The sequence below is a fragment of the Triturus cristatus genome, chromosome 11 (assembly GCF_964204655.1).
Source record: "Triturus cristatus chromosome 11, aTriCri1.1, whole genome shotgun sequence".
Taxonomy (NCBI): domain Eukaryota; kingdom Metazoa; phylum Chordata; class Amphibia; order Caudata; family Salamandridae; genus Triturus; species Triturus cristatus.
In genome coordinates this window covers 27,715,956-27,740,974 of record NC_140594.1, presented here as the reverse complement: position 1 = coordinate 27,740,974, position 25,019 = coordinate 27,715,956, and the positions used below count along the sequence as shown (strand labels likewise).

General features: G+C 49.6%; 1 protein-coding gene across 2 annotated transcripts in view; it reads right to left on the bottom strand.

Annotated features, from left to right (window-relative positions):
* Positions 1-25,019, bottom strand: part of PIWIL1 (piwi like RNA-mediated gene silencing 1) — a 1,168,338-nt gene that overhangs the window by 796,150 nt on the left and 347,169 nt on the right. For both annotated transcript variants that reach the window (XM_085633654.1, XM_085633653.1), the window contains exon 7: positions 919-999. In XM_085633654.1, the coding sequence (XP_085489780.1) occupies positions 919-999 (81 nt within the window). The remainder of the gene's footprint in view (positions 1-918; positions 1,000-25,019) is intronic.

The following is a 25,019-nucleotide window of genomic DNA, read 5'->3' as shown; positions in this document are numbered from 1 at the left end:
TAGCCTCTGACAATAGATTTGGTATCCCACAAGACTTACAAGGTCTAAACAGTTGTTTTTGGACCCCGCCCTGACATGGTGTTCAGTGAGTGGAAAAACAGGCGATACCTCAAACTTGCCTGAAGATTCAAAATTTGAAACATTCTCAGAGAGCGAGGTCAAAAGTTAATCACCGTAGACTGGCCACTGCTCAGACTACCTCACACACAACAGGCCATTAAAAATCTGATGGTGGCACTGCAGGGGAAGAGTGGTTCAAGGGCTGCTCTCTGGTTGGCTGCGTTTTTGTTCTTTTTAAAACAATGTGAATCGGTTTTAAATACAAACATGAATAGGACAACCCAAAGTGTGCTGGGGGGTGTTGGTTATGTCTGATATGGCATATGTAAAACAGGGAAGCGCAAAGACAGAGAAAAGTGGTATGAAGAAAGCCAAGGACGTATCAGTAATGTTAAAAGTATGAATATATAAATACCTAAAACTTAAGACAGAAATGGACGTGGAAAAATAAAAGGTAGGAGGTCAATAAGAATTAATTGCAACGCAACAGGTAGAAGACAGTTAAGATGCGAGAGAGGGCTGAGAAGCTTTCATAAACGAAAGCAAAGTCAGTGAAAAAACTGATCCAAAAGGAAAAGAATTGCACTGATTTTGTAAAGATTGGTTTTCAGTAAAGAATCATCATGACAAATAGCATTTGTAAATTCATGAAATACACAGGAAAGTTTAAAAAGAAAAATCATAACATTTCGTTTTAGTTAAAGAAGCAGACTAGGTGAAAACTTTAGAAGAATCAATGCAGACATAGCAGTTGACAAACAAAAATAAATAGAATAATTAATAGAAGAACTACATAATGGGAACTTTCATAAGCAAATCAAAGAAAAACTGCAACAATAAGAATGAACTTTTACAAACCTGTGATTTGGAATACTTATTGGGTCATTTGCATTGTAGTAATTACGTCCAATTTGTTGCAAATTCATTATCTTCAAAATTCTATATTAAAAAACAAATGGCATGAGATTTTCAAACATTTTCACATGAAATACAATAGTGAAACATAAAACATTTCGCTAAGCAAACAAATTATTATTCTCTATAGCCTACAACGCTGTTGAGTTACTCAGACAATACAGAAGCCAATATTATTTACAGATGCCACTTTCCTCTTTATATATTTATCTATTATCCAAGACCACCTTTGGTGAAACAGCATACCTGCACACAGATTGGGGCACACATCACTGAACTTAAAACAAAATCAATGCACTAGTTGTTGCCCTGGTATCTTTTAATACCTTTCTCCCTTCAGCCATGCATGTGGCTCACCGAAAGTTTGAATATCTAAACATGAAGCATTCCGGAATCATACACACGAACACAAAGATCCGGTTCATCCTGATAGACCTACTCTTTTATCCTGGAACCCCTTGGGGAGTATATTAATGTGTTCATTAAAGCAATATATTCCTGACACTCGAATACTACATTTAAGACAGTAAGTACACGATTAACCTCAGAGAAGACCACCCCTTCAACCTGGACAATGAAGGGTAAGTTACTTACCTGTAATCCTAGTTCTCTTCCAGGGGTATCCTCATCAAAGTCATAAGCACTGAATATTCCCGCCCATGTGCGGGGACCCCGGAAATAATAAAATCATATATGTAAAAAACATACATATATACAGCTCTGTATATGTATAAACATATATTATTTTTTCCACGCAAATGCAGCCCCTAAAAAAGAAGGCTAGGCAATGTATAACTACACATCCAATAATACATATAGGTATAATAAAACACCTAAATCTCTCTTTTTTTTTTTAATGAGGTAAACACTCATGAGAAAGCAAAAAAGAGAAAAACTGTGGGAAACACAGATCTACAACACATTGCTAGCCTGCAGGCTGCATTGCAATACAATACCATCGAGACTGAAAAGCCCTGTATAGGTAAAAACTGGCACCGTGCCTTTAAGGCAGCCCTGGCTTCCATATCCCATCATGCCTCAGGGGTGACAGTTAGGTCAGTTGTTCTATGCGGGACCGTAGTCCTAAACACAAAGATATATCCTTTCCATAATGAATAATACCCTTCTTCTCATTTGCCTGGGGAGGTGGGTGGGTTGCTTATGACTTTGATGAGGATACCCCTGGAAGAGAACTAGGATTACAGGTAAGTAACTTACCCTTCTCTTCCAGGGGATCCTCATCAGTAGTCATAAGCACTGAATAGAGTAGCAAGCTCACCTTCCACCTGCAGGCAAATGAAAAAAAGATTGTACCACACATGGAATAAGAAGATCATGAAACTGATTATGTATGGAACAGATTCCTCAAGGAGGCTTGTCCTACTTGAGTGTCTGCTCTGGTGTCCGAATCCAGACAATAGTGTCTGGTAAAGGTGTGGACAGATCTCCAAGTGGCTGCCTTGCAGATCTCGGAGAGTGGGACATTATTGAGAAAAGCAGCGGTAGCCGCTTTTCCTCTGGTAGAGTGTGCTCTAGGGCGCGCCCCCAATGGTTTCTGAGCCAGTTGGTAGGCCAATGTAATACTTGAAACAATCCACCTAGCAATGGAACGTTTGGAAGCAGCAAAGCCCATACGGACAACCCTGTAGTTCACAAACAGTTGATCAGATTTCCTAACATTCTTAGTCCTATCTAGATAGAATTGTAGGACCCTTTTGACATCTAAAGAATGCAACGCCCTCTCTGCCGGAGAGGAGGGGTTGGGAAAAAAGGTTGGCAAGGAGATGGCTTGATTTACATGAAAGTCCGATACCACCTTAGGCAGGAATGAAGGATGACTCCTCATCACTACCCTATTGAGATGAAACGTAGTGTAGGGTTCTTTAGAACAGAGGGCCTGTATCTCACTGACCCTCCGTGCTGAAGTGATGGCTATTGAAAAGGCTGTCTTCCATGTGAGGTGCTGTAGGCTAGCCTTATGAATAGGCTCAAAGGGAGAACCCATGAGCCTTGAAAGAACCAAGTTTAGCTCCCAAGAGGGAGGTCTAACAGGGGGATAGACTTTCTTGAGACCTTGCAAGAAATCCTTCACCACCTGTAACTTAAAAAATGACTGCTGCGATGAAGAACGCCTGTATGCTGTTATGGCTGCTAGGTGAACCTTTATGGATGAAAATTTCAACCCTGCCCTTGCTAAATGAAGAAGATAGGGCAAAATTACATCCTCCTGGCATTTTGTTGGATCATAATGGTGCTGAGCACACCAAATGTAAAATCTTTTCCACTTACAAAAGTAGGAATGTCTTGTCGAAGGCCTCCTGGCTTCCTTAAGTATGGACATACACTCTTGAGGGAGGTTCAGATGTCCATACTGGAGGACTTAAGGAGCCATGCTGTTAAGCTCAGCGAGGGAAGGCTGGGATGGTAAATCTTCCCCTGCATCTTGGATAACAAGTCCAGTCTGCACGGCAGCCGTTTGTGGGGGCGGATCGACATGTGCAGGAGATCCGTGTACCACCACTGCCTCGGCCAGTCCGGTGCTATGAGGATCATCTTGGCAGATGAATTCTGCAGCTTGGTCACCACCTTGGGGATTAGTGGGAGAGGCGGAAAAGCGTACACAAATGTCATTGACCAATTTATCAAAAGGGCATTCCCTAGGGATCCTGGTCGATGGAATCTTGAGGCGAAGCCTCGGCATTTTGTGTTGTGCTCGTCCGCGAAGAGGTCCACTTGCGGACGCCCCCATTCCCCGAAGATGTCTTCTAACACCTCGTCGTTTATTACCCAGTCCTCTGGTTCTTGAAAATGACGACTGAGCAAATCCGCTTGCACGTTGAGTTCTCCTGGTAGGTGCACCGCTTTCAATGAGATGTTCCTTGCTAGGATCCAGTGCCACAGGGACTGAGCTTCCAGCGAGAGCGTCCTGGATCGAGTACCAACCTGCTTGTTCAGGTAGTACATTGTGGTGGTATTGTCCGTCTGTACTAGAATGGTACTCGTCGTGATCGCAGGCAGGAACGCTTTGAGGGCTAGGTGGACTGCCCTGAGCTCCAGCATGTTGATGTGGTACAACTACTCGCTGCTGGACAACCGTCCCTGAGTTTGCAGAGACCCGAAATGCGCACCCCAGCCTTGAAGGGATGCGTCGGTGATTAAGGTCTGAGTTGGGGGTTCTTGATGGAAGGGGATCCCCACTTGTAGATTCAGTGGCTTTAGCCACCACTTGACTGACTGCCTGGCCGCTGAGGAAAGGCAAACATTTTCTTCCCACAGGGAATTCCTTTGATCCCATTTGTCCTCGAGGTCTTGCTGTAGAGGACGCATCCTTAGCCTGGCATTGGGCACTAGGAAAATGCAGGATGCCATGGCCCCTAGCAGAGATGAGATTTGTCTTGCCGACGACAGATTGTTGGATAGAATCTGCCTGCCTTTGAGAATAATGGAAGACTGTCTTTCCTCCGAAGGAAACACTTTTCCTACTACGGAGTCTATAGTTGCACCCATGTAGTGGATCCTCTGCGTTGGTGAAAATTTGGACTTTTTGACATTCACTCTGAGACCCAACTTGCGACATAAGTTCAGGCAGAGCGACAGCTGCGATCGAACACTCTGAGGCGATGGACCCTTTATTAGCCAGTCGTCTAGGTAGGGGTAGACGAAGACTCCTGCCCGCCTCAGAGCAGCCGCTACTACTGCCACGCATTTTGTGACTTCAGGCCAAATGGAAGAACCTTGAACTGATAGTGAGAGTTCCCCACCGCAAACCTGAGAAATTTCCGATGATTCCGTTGGATGGGAATATGGAAATATGCGTCCTGAAGGTCCAGCGAACACATCCAATCGCCCAACCGGAGATGAGGATATATTTGGTGGAGCGCCAGCATGCAAAATTTTTCCTTTCTTATGTGTTTGTTCAGTATCCGTAGATCCAAAATGGGTCTGAAATCTACCTTCGCACTCCTTTTTTGAATCAGAAAGTATCTGGAGTAAACTCCCTTTCCTCTTTGGTTTTTGGGTACTTTTTCTATTGCAGATTTGAGCAGAAGAGATGCCACCTCTTCCCTGAGCTGCGTTAGATGCTGGGCCGAATCAACAGGAGGAATCGATGGAGGGTGGCTTCGGAAACGAAGCGAGTACCCATGCCGCAGTATATTGAGAACCCACTTGTCCTTTGTGATGGATTGCCACTCTGGAAGATGCACAACACTTCCTCCCACCGGAGCGGTGGACAGCATCGGAGGAAGCGGTTCCTCATTGCTTCCCTGGGGCCTTGTTTCCAGCGTTTGACTGCCTGTTGTTACCGCGTCCCCTGGATGGTCTGCGGGACTGGTACTGCTGCTTCTTTTGACCTTGCTGGTCCTGGTTCTTCTGCCACTGAGGGGTTTGAACCCTCTGTTGGTAGTTACGCCTGTCATTTCCCCTGCGGCGTCGAAACTCTTTCCTCTTTTCAAGCCCCACGGCTTTCATGGTCTCCAGTTCTGCTTTCATACGGGCCATTTCTTCGTCCGCATGAGACCCAAAAAGTGAATTGCCCGAGAAAGGCAGATTTAGAATTCTCGCCTGCGCTTCCGGCTTCAAGGCCGTCAATCTGAGCCAAGATGATCTTCTGGCTGTGATTCCATGGGCATATGAATGTGCTGCTAGTGTTGCCCCATCTGCCGCTGCACTTATGACCTGGTTAGAAACCAGACTCCCCTCGTGCAAAATTTCTTCAAAGTCCCGTCTATCCTCTGATAGAACTTTTTCAATGAACCTCTGGAGAGAGTCCCACAAAGATCTATCATAGCGCCCCAGAAGCGCTGAGGCGCTGGCCACCTTTAGGCTAGAAGATGCCGAACCGCAAACTCTCCTCCCCCAAGAGTCTTGCGTCTTACTGTCTTTATCTGGGGGCACCGTTGAAGACCCCGCTACTGCATGCGTCTTTCTAGCACCAGCGGTGATGACAGAGTCCGGTGGAGGATCTGATCTTAGGAACAGAGGATCTTCCGGGGCAGGACGGTACTTCTTCAGAATCCGCGCCGGTGCAGATTTGGTGGTCGCTGGCGTGAGAAAAATATCCATTACTGGTTGCAGCAAACCAGGGACTAACGGCAACAGTGGACGTGACACTGCTTTTTCATGAAGAGTTTCAAAGATTATGGAGGAGGTGATCTCCTGAACCGGCATAGGGATATTTAATTTTGTAGCTCCTCTACACAATACTTCCTGAAAAGTAGAGATCATCCACCGGAGATACCCTGGAGGGTGGTGTCTCCGACAGTGTCGGTGAATAATCCCTTCTGGATGATCTAGATGATGGGGAGGAAGAAGGGGTCCTACGGCGCCTTCTCTCCGATCTGGTCGGCTCTCTCCTGAGCGAGGAGGATCTGGATCGCCTCCTTGGTGTTCGAGAGCGACGTCGAGAATCTCTTCCCCGAGAACGTGATCTGACCGGTCTCGCTGGGAAGTCCGCATCTCTTAACCTTGTTAATGAGGCCTTGACTGCGTGAGACATAGCCGAGTCCTGAGGCGTCTCTCTTGCGGGACTTTGAGGTACCGCATGTCCCTCTTCCAGCGGACTAATTTCTCTTGCAGGCACTGGAGATTGATTCACAATTTCCGGTGACTCGGACCTTGAACTCGAGCCCTCTGATCCTGAAGGAGAGATAGATATAAGACGTGGTGAATCATGTTCCGAAGTTGTATATACCAGTCTATGTGGAGATTTGCGCCTTGAAACTGGCCGGATCGTAAGGCGAACATGCAACACCTCCTGAGTACCCTCTGCAGAGGAGCGCCTCGACGGCGATAGGCCTATCACCGGAGACCTGGGACTTGACTCCTCGAGGATCAAAGGAGATTTTTCTTGTCTCGACGTCGAGAATCTTGTCGTCGACGGAGGACTTGGTCTGAACAGAGGTCTAGACCCCGACGGGGAATCTCGCCTCGATGTTATGGACTTCTCCAAAGCCTTGGAGACCTGCAACGACGGAGGAACCTGCCTCGACGTTGACTCCGACGGAGGCGCCTGCCTCGACGTCGAATGCTCCGACGACGAATGCCTCGACGTCGCCATTCTCTTCGCCGACGAACGATCTTTCCTCGACGGCGAACTTGGTCTTGACGGTGATCTTGGTCTCGACGTCGACGTAGACTTCGGAGTCGAACGCCTACAAACCTCTTGCGACGTCGACTGATCTCTCATATTCCTCGACGTCAAATGATGTCCTTCCTTCGACGTCGAACGATGTCTCTGCTTCGACGTCGATCGATCTTCCCTTGACGTCGAAAGATGCCTCTTAGACGTCGACCTGTGACGCCGATCCTTCGACGCCGATCTCTTTGACGTCGAAGTAGTCGACGACGATTGCATCCGCTTCGCCGCTGTATCTAAAGTCGACGACGATTTTCTTTTTGCAGCATGACTACCCCTGACTCCTCACCTCTCAGCGACGATCCCGCCGCTGGAGTCTTCGACGCCGAGCCCGACGCCGATGGGGAGCAAACAGGGACCAGCTGCCTCGACGTCGACCGTTCTGACAAGCCGTAGAGTCTAATCCTCTCTCTCTCCTTTAAAGTCCTTTTAGAAAGGTCTTTACAATGATGACATGTTGCTGGAGAATGAGAATCCGGCAGGCAGACAACACACACGTCATGTGTGTCTGAAGAAGCCTTCTTTTTCCCACAAGATGGACATGGGATAAATAAAGAAGGCATTTTTCTGACAAAAATAGCAGAAAATCAGTCAGAAAAATACAGGATACTGACTTCTTCCCAGATATAAATAAGAGGAAGTCCAAAAAAATCACTATATTGCAAATAATTCTTGACTAAAAAGCCAAAAAGAAGAGAGCTGAATTCCAGGGTCCTGACTGAAGGAGCCGGAAAGAACAACTGACCTAACTGTCACGCCTGAGGCATGATGGGATATGGAAGCCAGGGCTGCCTTAAAGGCACGGTGCCAGTTTGTACCTATACAGGGCTTTTCAGTCTCTATGGTATTGTATTGCAATGCAGCCTGCAGGCTAGCTCTGTGTTTCCCACAGTTTTTCTCTTTTTTGCTTTCTCATGAGTGTTTACCTCATTAAAAAAAAAAAGAAAAAAAAAAAGATTTAGGTGTTTTATTATACCTATATGTATTATTGGATGTGTAGTTATACATTGCCTAGCCTTCTTTTTTAGGGGCTGCATTTGCGTGGAAAAAATAATATATGTTTATACATATACAGAGCTGTATATATGTATGTTTTTTACATATATGATTTTATTATTTCCGGGTTCCCCGCACATGGGCGGGAATATTCAGTGCTTATGACTATTGATGAGGATCCCCTGGAAGAGAACTGTTGGTCGCTTTAGACATCTCTTTACACCAATATCCCCAAACAAGAGCATACAAATTATTGAAAATGTGTTCAACAAACGCCCAGACCACACAATGTCCCTACTAAATCCATAACTGACTACAAGACTCACCATCAACTTCTTTAAATTTGACAACTCCTATTTTCAACAATGTGGAGAGACTTCCTTGGGTGCAATTCTAGCACCAAATTTAGCAAACATTTATGTAGACCTGTTCCAACAAAAAAAATGTACTGATTGACCATAAGGATAAGTTACTTACCTGTAATCCTAGTTCTCTTCCAGGGGTATCCTCATCAAAGTCATAAGCACATGAATATTCCCACCCATGCGCGGGGACCCCGGAAACATAAAACATTATGTGGAAAACATATGCAGCTCTAAATACATATATATACAGATACACATATATATATATATATATACACACACACATATACATTCACAACGAAATCCCAACGATTTACCATCCAAAGGAAAGGCGCAACATCAGGATAAAGACACCATGAGCAATCATACATATACATACATACACATATACATATATAACAATAACACAATGCAGCCTTCCATACACTAAGGGCCGAGTAATGTTGTAAGAATTTCCTTTGCACATATATCCACTTCCAATAAAGTAGGGAGAAAGAAAACCCATGTGTAAACTGCTTTAATGCACAATAGAAATCATAATCCTGCAACGAGGAATGAAAAACATTGCCAGACCATAGGCTGCATTGCATAAAAAACTAGTGTAGAAAGCTGAAAAGCTAACAGACAGAAACACAGAATAGAACTGGCAACGTGCCTTTAGGGCAGCTATGACCTCTAGCTTCCCATCATGCCTCAGGGGTGACAGGTAGAGGTAGGTCAGATGTTCTTTGCAGAGACCCGAAGGACAGGGAACAAAGATGACATTTATCTTGATCATTTGCCCGGGGAGGCGGGAGGGTTCCTTATGACTTTGATGAGGATACCCCTGGAAGAGAACTAGGATTACAGGTAAGTAATGAATATGCTACTTACCAGTATGCATCTGTTCTTGGCATGTAGGGCTGCTGACATTCATATCTGTGCATAGATCGCCGCCTAGTGTTGGGTCCGGATGTTTGCACGTTGTTGTCCTGGAAGAGTCTTCGAAGTATCCTTGGATAGGTGACTCCTCCCCTGGACTACAGTGCGCATGGGCATCCTCTCCATCCTCAGATTGTTTTTCGCCATTGTGGCAGTGATGGAGTAGATACAGAAAGTGATGACCATGCTTGCAATGATTCTGAGAGCTGCAGCTGCGACAGGCGCCGGGGAGGAGGGAGGGCGATATGAATGTCAGCAGCCCTACATGCCAAGAACAGATGCATACTGGTAAGTAGCATATTCAGTTCGAGGCATGTGGGCTGCTGAATTCATATCTGTGCATAGAATACATAGCAGTGCCCTCTATTGGCGGCGGCTACCCGTGCCAGCTGCAGCGGTCTGAAAAAGTGTTTTGAGAACAGCCTGTCCTACAGCTGCCTGCTGTTTTGACTGCACATCTACGCAATAGTGTTTTGTAAATGTGTGTGTAGTGGACCATGTGGCTGCTCTGCATATATCATGCAGGGGAATGTTTCCTAGGAAGGCCATGGAAGCCCCCAACTTGCGTGTTGAGTGGGCTCGTGGTGGAATAGTTAATGTGCGTTTTGCCTTTTGATAACAGATTTGAATACACTTAACTATCCATCTGGCTATCCCTGCTTTGGAGATGGCGTTACCTTTGTGGTGTGGGGCAAAGGCAACGAACAGTTGTTTTGTCTTCCTGAAGGGTTTAGTCCTGTCGATGTAGTACATGAGGGCCCTCCGTACATCTAGTGTATGTAATGCCCTCTCTGCAACAGTTTGTGGGTTTTGGAAGAAAACGGGCAGTTCAATAGTCTGGTTCATGTGGAACTGCGATATTACCTTGGGCATGAATTTGGGGTTGGTACGTAGTACGACCCTGTTGGCGTGAACCTGAATAAATGGCTCTTGAACGGTTAGTGCCTGGAGTTCACTAACTCTTCTTAGGGAAGTGATCGCTACCAGGAAGGCTACTTTCCAGGTAAGGAATTGAATCTCGCATGAGTGTAGAGGTTCAAAGGGTGGACCCATCAGGCGTGTGAGGACCAAGTTGAGGTTCCACATTGGAGCCGGTGGGTGACTAGGTGGAATGACTCGTTTGAGTCCTTCCAAGAATGCTTTGATGGCAGGCACTCTGAAGAGAGAGAGGTGCTGCCTGGTTTGCAGATAGGCTGATATTGCGGTCAAATGGACCCGTATAGAGGTGTACGCCAGATTGCATCGGTATAGGTGTAAGAGGTAACATATGATGTTGTGGATGGATGCGTCCAGCGGGTTAATGTCATTATTACCGCAATAAATGACGAACCGTTTCCATTTGGCTGCATAGCAAGCTCTTGTAGTGGGTCTCCTGGCCTCCTTGATGATGTCCATACAGTCAGGTGGCAGATTGAGATAGCCAAACTCTAGGACTTCAGGAGCCAGATCGCCAGGTTCAGCTGTTGCGGATCTGGGTGCTGAACCTCTCCATGGTTCTGCGTCAAATGCGCGGGTTTGATCCGCAGCCTTTGATGCGGTACCACGGAAAGTTCGAGGAAGGTGGTGTACCACGGCTGGCGTGCCCACGTGGGAGCAACTAGGACGAGTGTCAGGGAGTGTTGTCGGAGTTTGCGAGCCACCAGCGGTATCAACGGTGCTGGAGGAAAAGCGTACGCAAATTTGCCGGACCAGTTCATCCATATCGCATTGCCCTGCGACTGCGGGTGTGGGAATCTGGCGGCGAAGCTTTGGCATTTTGCGTTTTCGCTTGTCGCGAATAGGTCTATTTCTGGGTGACCCCACTGCTGGAAGTACGGTTGGAGTACCGATGGGTGTAACTCCCACTCGTGCATCTGGTGGCTGTGTCTGCTGAGCAGATCCGCCATCTGGTTGTCCTTGCCGGGGAGGTGTTCCGCCATGAGGAACATGTTCCTCTGAATGGCCCACTTCCACATGCTCTGAGCCAGATGAGACAACTGTGGAGAGTGTGTCCCTCCCTGCTTCTGTATGTAGTACATTGCGGTCATGTTGTCCGTCCGGATCAACACGACCTTGTTGCACAGATGTACTTTGAAAGCCTTCATGGCCAGGAAGATTGCCATCAGTTCCAGAAGGTTGATGTGCATCTTCTTCTGTTGTGTCGTCCATAGTCCCTGCACTGTGTAGTGGAGTACATGAGCTCCCCATCCCTGGAGAGACGCGTCCGCTGTCAGTACTATTTGTGGAACAGGCTCTTGGAACGGTCGGCCCTTGCAAAGGTTTTGTGGATTCCACCAATGCAGAGAGTTGTATGCCCGACCGCTCACCAACACTAGGTCTTTCAACTGTCCTTGAGCCTGATTCCACTGACGTGCTAGGCACTCCTGAAGTGGGCGCATATGTAATCTCGCGTGCGGGACTATGAAGATGCAGGAGGCCATCATGCCTATCAACTGCATAAACACTCGCGCTGGAAGCGAGTGGTTGGGTCTGAACTTGGAGATCAGCGCTTGTATGCCGTTGATCCTCACTAAATTTGGCTGAGCTGTGGCCGCCAGAGTGTCTATAGTCGCACCTAGGTACTGTTGTACGTGTGCGGGCTGGAGATGAGACTTTGGGTAATTTAGTGAGAATCCCAGACTGTGAAGAAGGTGAATGGTACGGGACACGTGGCTTGCACATTGCTGGGCCGATCTCGCTTGAACGAGCCAGTCGTCTAGGTAGGGGTAGACGTGTATGTGCTGTCTCCGTAAATGTGCCGCCACCGTAGCTAGGCACTTTGTGAAAACCCTGGGCGCTGTTGTCACGCCGAAGGGAAGGACTTTGAACTGATAGTGCTGCCCCTGAACAGTGAACCTGAGGTATTTTTTGTGTGAGGGGTGGATGGGTATGTGAAAATACGCATCCTTGAGGTCCAGTGATGCTAGGAAGTCTCCCTGCTGGAGAAGCGGAAGGACTTGCTGTAGAGTGAGCATGTGAAAGTGCTCCGAAAGAATGTACTGGTTCAGGGGTCTCAGGTCTAATATAGGCCTGAGCGACCCGTCCTTTTTTGGAATTAAGAAGTAGAGGGAGTAAACCCCCGTGCCCCGCTCGTGGACGGGTACGACCTCGATAGCGCCTTTTAGAAGCATACTTTCTACCTCTTGCTGTAAGAGCGTCAAGTGCTCTGAAGACATAGGACGGTTTCTTGGTGGTATTGTGGGTGGAGTGGAAGTTAACTCCAGACAGTAACCGTATTTTATAATATCTTTGACCCACCTGTCCGTGGTGATGGAGTTCCACGTGGACAGGAACCGTTGTAGCCTTCCCCCGACAGGTGTTATGTGGTCGGGAGGAAGGGAGAGGGCGTCACTGCCTGTTCTTGGGGGAGGACCTGGTGTTGCCGTAGCCACGTCCTCTGCCCTTGGTACTGGAGCCACGATAGCCACCTCGGGTGTTCTTATCGTAGGTGGTCTGCGTATTACCCTTGTTATATGTTTGTTGTGACCCCTGTCCTCTGCCTGCTCCCTTGTTTCCGGGGCGACGAAAGGAGCCGCTCCGAAAGGACTGAGTTTGTAGGGCGCCCATGGACTTTGCAGTGTCCGTGTCCTTTTTTATCTTCTCGAGGGTGGCGTCAACCTCAGGCCCGAACAAAAAGTCGGGGTTGACAGGCTGATTAAGGATATTGTTTTGTACCTCAGGCTTGAATCCTGAGATACGTAGCCAGGCGTGACGTCGTAGGATGACGCTAGTGTTGATGGCCCTGGCAGCCGTGTCAGCAGCGTCTAGTGCACATTTGATGGCAGCATTTGTGAGTAGCTGTCCCTCTCTGATAAGGATTTCTGCACCTTCTTTGTAGGGGTCAGGGAGGTGTTGAAGGAGTTGCTCCATTGTGTCATAGTGCGCCCTATCGTAGCGAGCGAGGAGCGCTTGAGTGTTAGCTATGCGCCATATGCTTGCAGCTTGTGCGGCAACTCGCTTGCCGGAGGTCTCCAGCACCTTGGACTCCTTGTCCGGGGGAGGAGCGTCACCCGTTGTCTGCGAGTGTGCCCTCTTGCGGGCATTCGCCACAACGATGGAGTCGAGTGGTAATTGTCCTCTGATGTAAGTAGGATCCCCAGGTGCTGATCTGTATTTCTTATCGATCCTGGGGTTTATCACTCGTGCCCTGGTGGGTTCCCTGAAAATGTCAGTGGCTGGCTTAAGGACCCCCTTCAACATTGGCAGAGTCTTTACATGTCTTTCTGAGGATGCAAAGGTGTCCATTAGAAAGTCATCTTCGATGATATCAGAGTGAAGCTGTACATCATGGTTGTTCGCCGCCCGTTCAATCAGAGCGTTGAACGCCGCAGTATCCTCTGTGGGTGACGTTTTTGCCCCATATAGTTGTGGGTCCTGTGCATCAAGAGGTGCACTGGGGTCTGCAGGGTCGCCCCAAGTTTGGTCAGGGTCCTGCTGGTCATCAGGGTCCGTGTCCACATGGTAGGGGACTTGTTCACCCATGTAGTCCTCCAATGCATCCGTGTCGGAGCGTGTGGGGGAGGCCCGGTGTGGATCCTGGTAGGGTGAATGAAAGGGTTCATACAGGAGAGGTTCTGTGTCCACAGGCAGCTTCCTCTTTAGCGGGATCCTGAAAGGTTCCAATGGCGGTTCCGAAGTTATCCTTCGGTCGTGGAGAATCATCCTGCCAGTGTCGGCGTCGATGACGCGTGACGGTGACGGCTCGACAGGCGTAACCGCAGTTTTGGTGGCCTGTGTCCTGAGTTGAAACGCCTTCGGGATTGTGGATGGAGGCAAGCCGAAGGTAATGCTGGTCGGCACCGACGAAACCGCTGGATCGATCGAACCCGACTGGTCCTGGAGGGCAGCCTTGGTTTTGCAGCCTGGCATTGCGCCAGGCCGTACTCGGGGCGCCTTAGAGGTCGTGGCCCCCGCCAGGGTCGTCGAGGCGGCTGCAGATATCTTCTGCGCCCGTGGTGCATCGAGCCGAGGTGCGGAGATCACCGTCGACGTCTTCGACACGTGAGGTTTCGGTGTCGTCGAGGGGGTGCTGCGAGGCGTAGCAGGCGGGACGGCCCTCGGTGTCGGTGGCGTCGACGCCGGTAACCGAGCAGGTTTTTCGGCGCCGATGGCCTTCTTCCGTTTGTCGACTCCCATGTCGCCCGTCTCGAGTTCGGCACCGAAGTCCCCCTTGGTGCGGTCGGTGCCGACACGGTGCGCCGGCGTCGAAGGTGTTGAAGGCCTCGATCCGACTAGCGCCACTTTCAGTTTCGGTTTCGTAGGAACCTGAGCAGCTTTCGGTTTCGGTTTCGTGGAAGGGAAACCAGCTGGCTTAAGCGGTAATGGCTGCCGCTGAACGTCCGAGGCCGGGCCCGAGGGCGGGGCCGAAGGACTGCGTGATAGGTCTCGGGTAAGGCCCGAAGGCGATCCCTCGACCGGAGCCATAGTCTGTGGCACTGGTGAATTCTCGGTTTGAACAGGTAGGCCTTGTTCATCATCGGAGCTACTCTCTTCGGCCCCTAAGGCCTCCTCGTCGTCTCCTACCTCGGTGTCGTCTTCACCTCTGTGGAAGAGTGACTCGTCGGCCTCGTCCGATCCGGGTTCTTGGTCGGAAACGGGACTGGAGGGTAAGACTTCTACTTCTTCGACGTCGTCCGCGTCGTCGAAGATGTCAGCTGGGGCCGGTGCCGCGTGCTGCGCTTCGAGCCTCGCCGCTCGACGATTCCGCAGAGTCTTCTTTGAACGGAACCGGGCACAGGCCATACATGTCGACTCGTCGTGGTCCGGCGAAAGGCATTTGTTGCACACCGGATGGACGTCGATGTGTGGGTACTTCGCATTACATACCGGACACCTTTTGAATGGCGTCCTCGATTCCATCGTCGAAGTAGTTGATGGACAGGTAAATGCGAACAAAGTCGGTGCTGGAAGTTAGTAAACTAACAGAGAGTATCGAAAACCGATCGATAAACAGTACCGACGCGAACTAAAGGCCTCGACAAAATTTTTTCCTAACTTGAGCTAAGATAGCACATCCGAACCCAATGGCGGAAAAAAACAATCTGAGGATGGAGAGGATGCCCATGCGCACTGTAGTCCAGGGGAGGAGTCACCTATCCAAGGATACTTCGAAGACTCTTCCAGGACAACAACGTGCAAACATCCGGACCCAACACTAGGCGGCGATCTATGCACAGATATGAATTCAGCAGCCCACATGCCTCGAACCTTCTATTTCTCCAGGTGATCCTCAACAATAGTCATAAGCACATGAATAAAGTAGCAAGCCCATCCCTTGTTCCTGCGGGCAAACGATAAGCATAACATAAAGCAAACATTGATAAAACATGACTTCAATCAAGCTAGCTTTGGAACAGATTCTTCAAGGAGGCTTGGCCTACTTGGGTATCCGCTCAGAATCAAGACAGTACTGTCTAGTAAATGTGTGTACCGACTTCCAAGTTTCTGACTTGCAAATCTCGGCCCTACGTACATTGTGTAAGAAAGCTATTGTAGCCGCTTTTACCCTAGTGAAGTGAGCTTTAGGGGAAACCAATAGAGGCTTGTTCGCCATATGATAAGCCTGTTTAATGCAGGACACTATTCACCTCGAAATGGATCGTTGGAAGGATGGAAAACATGTCCTGATGGCAAAAAAGGTACTTACCTTCGGTAATGATATATCTGTAAGAAACATTAGTAGTGATAGATTAGAATTACCCCCAGGCGTCAGACTGGATCCGGAAAGTTTGTCAGAAGTAGCCCTGCGCGTCGTAAGGTGGCGTGATGCAGCTCCGCGTCCGTCGTTGGCATCATGTTCGCAGAGATGTCGCGGTAGCTACTTAGACGCCGCCCTCTCGCGCAGACATCAGTTCTGTACACGACTTTCCGCGTCAGGAACGCAGAGCCATGAAAGATACTGACCACTGGTGCCTTGAAACTAGGGCCCTAAAAGGGATGACCTTAACCCTAGAAATCAGTTCGCAGAACGGGGAAGATGGGTGGGGCGGTAAGGAATCTATCACTACTGTTTCTTACAGATATATCTTTACCGAAAGTAAGTAATGATTATGCTACTTACCAGTATGCATCTGTTCTTGGCATGTAGGGCTGCTGACATTCATATCTGTGCATAGATCGCCGCCTAGTGTTGGGTCCGGATGTTTGCACGTTGTTGTCCTGGAAGAGTCTTCGAAGTATCCTGGGATAGGTGACTCCTCCCCTGGACTACAGTGCGCATGGGCATCCTCTCCATCCTCAGATTGTTTTTCGCCATTGTGGCAGTGATGGAGTAGATACAGAAAAGTGATGACCATGCTTACAGTAATTCTGAGAGCTGCAGCTGCTACAGGCGCCGGGGAGGAGGGAGGGCGATATGAATGTCAGCAGCCCTACATGCCAAGAACAGATGCATACTGGTAAGTAGCATAATCAGTTCGAGGCATGTGGGCTGCTGAATTCATATCTGTGCATAGAATACATAGCAGTGCCCTCTATTAGCGGCGGCTACCAGTGCCAGCTGCAGCGGTCTGAAAAAGAGTTTTGAGAACAGCCTGTCCTACAGCTGCCTGCTGTTTTGATTGCACATCTACACAATAGTGTTTGGTAAATGTATGTGTAGTGGACCAGGTGGCTGCTCTACATATATCATGCAAAGGAATGTTTCCTAGGAAAGCCATAGAGGCCCCTAACTTACGTGTTGAGTGGGCTCGTGGGGGAATCGTTAATGTGCGTTTAGCCTTTTGATAGCAAATTTGAATACATTTAACGATCCATCTGGCTATACCTGCTTTGGAGATAGCGTTACCTTTGTGGTGTGGGGCAAAGGCAACGAACAGTTGTTTTGTCTTCCTGAAGGGTTTAGTCCTGTCGATGTAGTACATGAGGGCCCTCCGTACATCTAGTGTATGTAGTGCCCTTTCTGCAACAGTTTGTGGGTTTTGGAAGAAAACGGGCAGTTCAATAGTCTGATTCATGTGGAACTGCGATATTACTTTGGGCATGAATTTGGGGTTGGTACGTAGTACGACCCTGTTGGCGTGAACCTGTATAAATGGCTCTTGAACGGTTAGTGCCTGGAGTTCACTAACTCTTCTTAAGGAAGTGATCGCTACCAGGAAGGCTACTTTCCAGGTAAGGAATTGAATCTCGCATGAGTGTAGAGGTTCGAAGGGTGGACCCATCAGGCGTGTGAGGACCAAGTTGAGGTTCCACATTGGAGCCGGTGGGTGGCTTGGTGGAATGACTCGTTTGAGTCCCTCCAAGAATGCTTTGATGGCAGGCACTCTGAATAGAGAGAGGTGCTGCCTGGTTTGCAGATAGGCTGATATTGCGGTCAAATGGACACGTATAGAGGTGTACGCCAGATTGCATCGGTATAGGTGTAAGGGGTAACAGATGATGTTTTGGATGGGTGCGTCCAGCGGGTTAATGTCATTATTACCGCAATAAATGACGAACCTTTTCCATTTGGCTGCATAGCAGGCTCTGGTAGTGGGTCTCCTGGCCTCCTTGATGATGTCCATACAGTCAGGTGGCAGATTGAGATAGCCAAACTCTAGGACTTCAGGAGCCAGATCGCCAGGCTCAGCTGTTGCGGATCTGGGTGCTGAACCTCTCCATGGTTCTGCGTCAAATGCGCGGGTTTGATCCGCAGCCTTTGATGCGGCACCACGGAAAGTTCGAGGAAGGTGGTGTACCACGGCTGGCGTGCCCACGTGGGAGCAACTAGGATGAGTGTCAGGGAGTGTTGTCGGAGTTTGCGAGCCACCAGCGGTATCAACGGTGCTGGGGGAAAAGCGTACGCAAATCTGCCGGACCAGTTCATCCATATCGCATTGCCCTGCGACTGCGGATGTGGGAATCTGGCGGCGAAGCTTTGGCATTTTGCGTTTTCGCGAATAGGTCTATCTCTGGGTGACCCCACTGCTGGAAGTACGGTTGGAGTACTGATGGGTGTAACTCCCACTCGTGCATCTGGTGGCTGTGTCTGCTGAGCAGATCCGCCATCTGGTTGTCCTTGCCAGGGAGGTGTTCCGCCATGAGGAACATGTTCCTTTGAATGGCCCACTTCCACATGCTCTGAGCCAGATGAGACAACTGTGGAGAGTGTGTTCCTCCCTGTTTCTGTATGTAGTACATTGCGGTCATGTTGTCCGTCCGGATCAACACAACCTTGTTGCACAGATGTACTTTGAATGCCTTCATGGCTAGGAAGATTGCCATCAGTTCCAGAAGGTTGATGTGCATCTTCTTTTGTTGTGTTGTCCATAGTCCCTGCACTGTGTAGTGGAGTACATGAGCTCCCCATCCCTGGAGAGACGCGTCCGCTGTCAGTACTATCTGTGGGACAGGCTCTTGGAACGGTCCGCCCTTGCAAAGGTTTTGTGGATTCCACCAATGCAGAGAGTTGTATGCCCGACCGCTCACCAACACTAGGTCTTTTAACTGTCCTTGAGCCTGATTCCACTGACGTGCTAGGCACTCCTGAAGTGGGCGCATATGTAACCTCGCGAGCGGGACTATGAAGATGCAGGAGGCCATCATGCCTATCAACTGCATAAACACTCGCGCTGGAAGCGAGTGGTTGGGTTTGAACTTGGAGATCAGCACTTGTATGCTGTTGATCCGCACTAAATTTGGCTGAGCTGTGGCCGCCAGAGTGTCTATAGTCGCACCTAGGTACTGTTGTACGTGTGCGGGCTGGAGATGGGACTTTGGGTAATTTAGTGAGAATCCCAGACTGTGAAGAAGGTGAATGGTACGGGACATGCGGCTTGCACATTGCTGGGCTGACTTCGCTTGAACGAGCCAGTCGTCTAGGTAGGGGTAGACGTGTATGTGCTGTCTCCGTAAATGTGCTGCCACCGTAGCTAGGCACTTCGTGAAAACCCTGGGCGCTGTTGTCACGCCGAAGGGAAGGACTTTGAACTGATAGTGCTGCCCCTGAACAGTGAACCTGAGGTATTTTTTGTGTGAGGGGTGGATGGGTATGTGAAAGTACGCATCCTTGAGGTCCAGTGATGCTAGGAAGTCTCCCTGCTTGAGAAGCGGAAGGACTTGCTGTAGAGTGAGCATGTGAAAGTGCTCTGAAAGAATGTACTGGTTCAGGGGTCTCAGGTCTAATATAGGCCTGAGCGACCAGTCCTTTTTTGGAATTAAGAAGTAGAGGGAGTAAACCCCCGTACCCTGCTCGTGGATGGGTACGACCTCGATAGCGCCTTTTAGAAGCATACTTTCTACCTCTTGCTGTAAGAGCGTTAAGTGCTCTGAGGACATAGGACGGTTTCTTGGTGGTATTGTGGGTGGAGTGGAGGTTAACTCCAGACAGTAACCGTATTTTATAATATCTTTGACCCACCTGTCCGTGGTGATGGAGTTCCACGTGGACAGGAACCGTCGTAGCCTTCCCCCGACAGGTGTTATGTGGTCGGGAGGAAGGGAGAGGGCGTCACTGCTTGTTCTTGGGGGAGGACCTGGTGTTGCCGTAGCCACGTCCTCTGCCCTTTGTACTGGAGCCACGATAGCCACCTCGGGTGTTTTTATCGTAGGTGGTCTGCGTATTGCCTTTGTTATATGTTTGTTGTGACCCCTGTCCTCTGCCTGCTCCCTTGTTTCCGGGGCGACGAAAGGAGCCGCTCCGAAAGGACTGAGTTTGTAGGGTGCCCATGGACTTTGCAGTGTCCGTGTCCTTTTTTATCCTCGAGGGCGGTGTCAACCTCAGGCCCGAATAAATAGTCGGGGTTGACGGGCTGGTTAAGTATATTGTTTTGTACCTCAGGCTTGAATCCTGAGATACGTAGCCAGGCGTGACGTCGTAGTATGACGCTAGTGTTGATGGCCCTGGCAGCCGTGTCTGCAGCATCTAGTGCACATTTGATGGAAGCATTTGTGAGTAGCTGTCCCTCTCTGATAAGGATTTCTGCACCTTCTTTGTAGGGCTCAGGGAGGTGTTGAAGAAGTTGCTCCATTGTGTCATAGTGCGCTCTATCGTAGCGAGCGAGGAGCGCTTGAGTGTTGGCTATGCGCCATATGTTTGCAGCTTGTGCGGCAACTCGCTTGCCCGAGGTCTCTAGCACCTTGGACTCTTTGTCCGGGGGAGGAGCGTCACCCGTTGTCTGCGAGTGTGCCCTCTTGCGAGCATTCGCTACAACGATGGAGTCGAGTGGTAATTGGCCTCTGATGTAAGTAGGATCCCCAGGTGCTGATCTGTATTTTTTATCGATCCTGGGGTTTATCACTCGTGCCCTGGTGGGTTCCTTGAAAATGTCGGTGGCTGGCTTGAGGACCCCCTTCAACATTGCCAGAGTCTTTACATGTCTTTCTGAGGATGCAAAGGTGTCCATTAGAAAGTCATCTTCGATGATATCAGAGTGAGCTGTACATCATGGTTGTTTGCCGCACGTTCGATAAGAGCGTTGAACGCCGCAGTATCCTCTGTGGGTGATGTTTTTGCCCCATAGAGTTGTGGTTCCTGTGCATCAAGAGGTGCACTGGGGTCTGCAGGGTCGCCCCAAGTTTGGTCAGGGTCCTGCTGGTCATCAGGGTCCGTGTCCACATGGTAGGGGACTTGGTCATCCATGTAGTCCTCCAATGCATCCGTGTCGGAGCGTGTGGGGGAGGCCCGGTGTGGATCCTGGTAGGGTGAATGGAAAGGTTCATACAGGAGAGGTTCTGAGTCCACAGGCAGCTTCCTCTTTAGCGGGATCCTGAAAGGTTCCAATGGCGGTTCCGAAGTTATCCTTCGGTCGTGGAGAATCATCCTGCCAGTGTCGGCGTCAATGACGTGTGACGGAGACGTCTCAACAGGTGTAACCGTAGTCTTGGTGACCCGTGCCCTGAGTTGAAACACCTTCGGGATTGTGGATGGAGGCAAGCCGAAGGTAATGTTGGTTGGCACCGACGAAGCCGCTGGAGCTCCGATCGAACCGGAACCCGACGGGTCCTGGAGGGCAGCCGTGGTTTTGCAGCCTGGCTTCGCGCCAGGTCGTACTTGGGGCGCCTTTGAGGTTGTGGCCCCGGCCAGGTTCGTCGAGGCGGCCGTAGATTTCTTCGGCGCCGGTGGTGCATCGAGTCGAGGTGCGGAGATCACCGTCGACGTCTTCGACACGTGAGGTTTTGGTGTCGTCGAGGGAGTGATGCGAGGCTTAGCAGGCGGTACGGCCCTCGGTGTCGGTGGCGTCGAAGCCGGTAACCGAGCAGGTTTGTCGGCGCCGATGACCTTTTTTCCCTTTGTCGACTCCCACGTCGCCCGTTTCAAGTTCGGCACCGAAGTCTCTCTTGGTGCGGTCGGTGCCGACACGGTGCGCTGGCGTCGAAGGCGTTGAAGGCCTCGATCCGACTAGCGCCACTTTCAGTTTCGGTTTCGTAGGAACCTGAGCAGCTTTCGGTTTCGGTTTCGTGGAAGGGAAACCAGCTGGTTTAAGCGGTAATGGCTGCCGCTGAACGTCCGAGGCCGGGCCCGAGGGCGGGGCCGAAGGACTGCGGGATAGGTCTCGGGTAAGGCCCGAAGGCGATCCCTCGACCGGAGCCATAGTCTGTGGCACTGGTGAGTTTTCGGTTTGAACAGGTAGGCCTTGTTCATCATCGGAGCTACTCTCTTCGGCCCCTAAGGCCTCCTCGTCGTCTCCTACCTCGGTGTCGTCTTCACCTCTGTGGAAGAGTGACTCGTCGGCCTCGTCCGATCCGGGTTCGTGTTCGGAAACGGGACTGGAGGGCAAGACTTCTACTTCTTCGACGTCGTCGGCTTCGTCGAAGAGGTCTGCTGGGGCCGGTGCCGCGTGCTGCGCCTCGAGTCTCGCCGCTCGACGATTCCGTAGAGTCTTCTTGGAACGGAACCGGGCACAGGCCATGCATGTCGATTCGTCGTGGTCCGGCGAAAGGCATTTGTTGCACACCGGATGGACGTCGATGTGTGGGTACTTCGCATTACATACCGGACACCTTTTGAATGGCGTCCTCGATTCCATCGTCGAAGTAGTCGATGGACAGGTAAATGCGAACAAAGTCGGTGCTGAAAGTTAGTAAACTAACAGATAGTATCGAAACCCGATCGATAAACAATACCGACGCGAACTAAAGGCCTTGTGGCCTCGACAAAATTTTTTCCTAACTTGAGCTAAGATAGCACATCCGAACCCAATGGCGGAAAAAAACAATCCGAGGATGGAGAGGATGCCCATGCGCACTGTAGTCCAGGGGAGGAGTCACCTATCCAAGGATACTTCGAAGACTCTTCCAGGACAACAACGTGCAAACATCCGGACCCAACACTAGGCGGCGATCTATGCACAGATATGAATTCAGCAGCCCACATGCCTCGAACATATATATATCACACATAAACATACACACACACATATACATACACGCATACATACAAATTTTCATATATAAGTTATGTCTTTTTCGGCGTCCACGCGCATGGGAGGGAATATTCAAGTGCTTATGACCATTGATGAAGATCTCCTGGAAGAGAAGGAAAATGCTATTTACCCACTAGGCTTCTGTTCTTGGCATGTAGAGTCACATGCTATGCCCAGATCGCCATCTGGTGTTGGGCCCGGTTGTTTGCACTTTGTTTTTGTTCGAAGAAGTCTTTCAGTACACGAGGTAGGCGACTCCTTTTGGCGATAGTGCGCATGGGCATCGACTCCATTGATAAATTGTTTTCCCGCAGAGGGAGATAATGGGGTAAGTAAGATTAGAATAGAGAAGTCCATGTGTAATTATCTAAGTAAACCAGTACTGGAACAGATATAGGTAACCGGGGAGGCTGGTGGGTGCATGTGACTCTACAGCTCTGCATGCCAAGAACAGATGCATACTGGGTAAGTAGCATTTTCCGTTTGAAGCATGCAAGCTGTAGATCACATGCTATGAATTGAATATGCTACTTACCAGTATGCATCTGTTCTTGGCATGTAGGGCTGCTGACATTCATATCTGTGCATAGATCGCCGCCTAGTGTTGGGCCCGGATGTTTGCACGTTGTTGTCCTGGAAGAGTCTTCGAAGTATCCTGGGATAGGTGACTCCTCCCCTGGACTACAGTGCGCATGGGCATCCTCTCCATCCTCAGATTGTTTTTCGCCATTGTGGCAGTGATGGAGTAGATACAGAAAATGATGACCATGCTTACAGTAATTCTGAGAGCTGCAGCTGCTACAGGCGCCGGCGAGGAGGGAGGGCGATATGAATGTCAGCAGCCCTACATGCCAAGAACAGATGCATACTGGTAAGTAGCATATTCAGTTCGAGGCATGTGGGCTGCTGAATTCATATCTGTGCATAGAATGTATAGCAGTGCCCTCTATTAGCGGCGGCTACCAGTGCCAGCTGCAGCGGTCTGAAAAAGAGTTTTGAGAACAGCCTGTCCTACAGCTGCCTGCTGTTTTGATTGCACATCTACACAATAGTGTTTGGTAAATGTGTGTGTAGTGGACCAGGTGGCTGCTCTACATATATCATGCAGGGGAATATTTCCTAGAAAAGCCATGGAGGCCCCTAACTTACGTGTTGAGTGGGCTCGTGGGGGAATCGTTAATGTGCGTTTTGCCTTTTGATAACAAATTTGAATACATTTAACGATCCATCTGGCTATCCCTGCTTTGGAGATGGCGTTACCTTTGTGGTGTGGGGCAAAGGCAACGAACAGTTGTTTTGTCTTCCTAAAGGGTTTAGTCCTGTCGATGTAGTACATGAGGGCCCTCTTTACATCTAGTGTATGGAGTGCTCTTTCTGCGACAGTTTGTGGGTTTTGGAAGAAAACGGGCAGTTCAATAGTTTGATTCATGTGGAACTGCGATATTACCTTGGGCATGAATTTGGGGTTGGTACGTAGTACGACCCTGTTGGCGTGAACCTGTATAAATGGCTCTTGAACTGTTAGTGCCTGGAGTTCACTAACTCTTCTTAAAGAAGTGATCGCTACCAGGAAAGCTACTTTCCAGGTGAGGAATTGAATCTCGCATGAATGTAGAGGTTCAAAGGGTGGACCCATCAGGCGTGTGAGGACCAAGTTGAGGTTCCACATTGGAGCCGGTGGGTGGCTTGGTGGAATGACTCGTTTGAGTCCCTCCAAGAATGCTTTGATGGCAGGCACTCTGAATAGTGAGAGGTGCTGCCTGGTTTGCAGATAGGCTGATATTGCGGTCAAATGGACACGTATAGAGGTGTACGCCAGATTGCATCGGTATAGGTGTAAGAGGTAACAAATGATGTTTTGGATGGATGCGTCCAGCGGGTTAATGTCATTATTATTGCAATAAATGACTAACCTTTTCCATTTGGCTGCATAGCAAGCTCTTGTAGTGGGTCTCCTGGCCTCCTTGATGATGTCCATACAGTCAGGTGGCAGGTTGAGGTAGCCAAACTCTAGGACTTCAGGAGCCAGATTGCTAGGTTCAGCTGTTGCGGATCTGGGTGCTGAATCTCTCCATGGTTCTGCGTCAAATGCGCGGGTTTGATCCGCAGCCTTTGATGCGGCACCACCGAAAGTTCGAGGAAGGTAGTGTACCATGGCTGGCGTGCCCACGTAGGAGCAACTAGGACGAGTGTCAGGGAGTGTTGTCTGAGTTTGCGAGCCACCAGCGGTATCAACGGCGCTGGGGGAAAAGCATACGCAAATCTGCCGGACCAGTTCATCCATATCGCATTGCCCTGCGACTG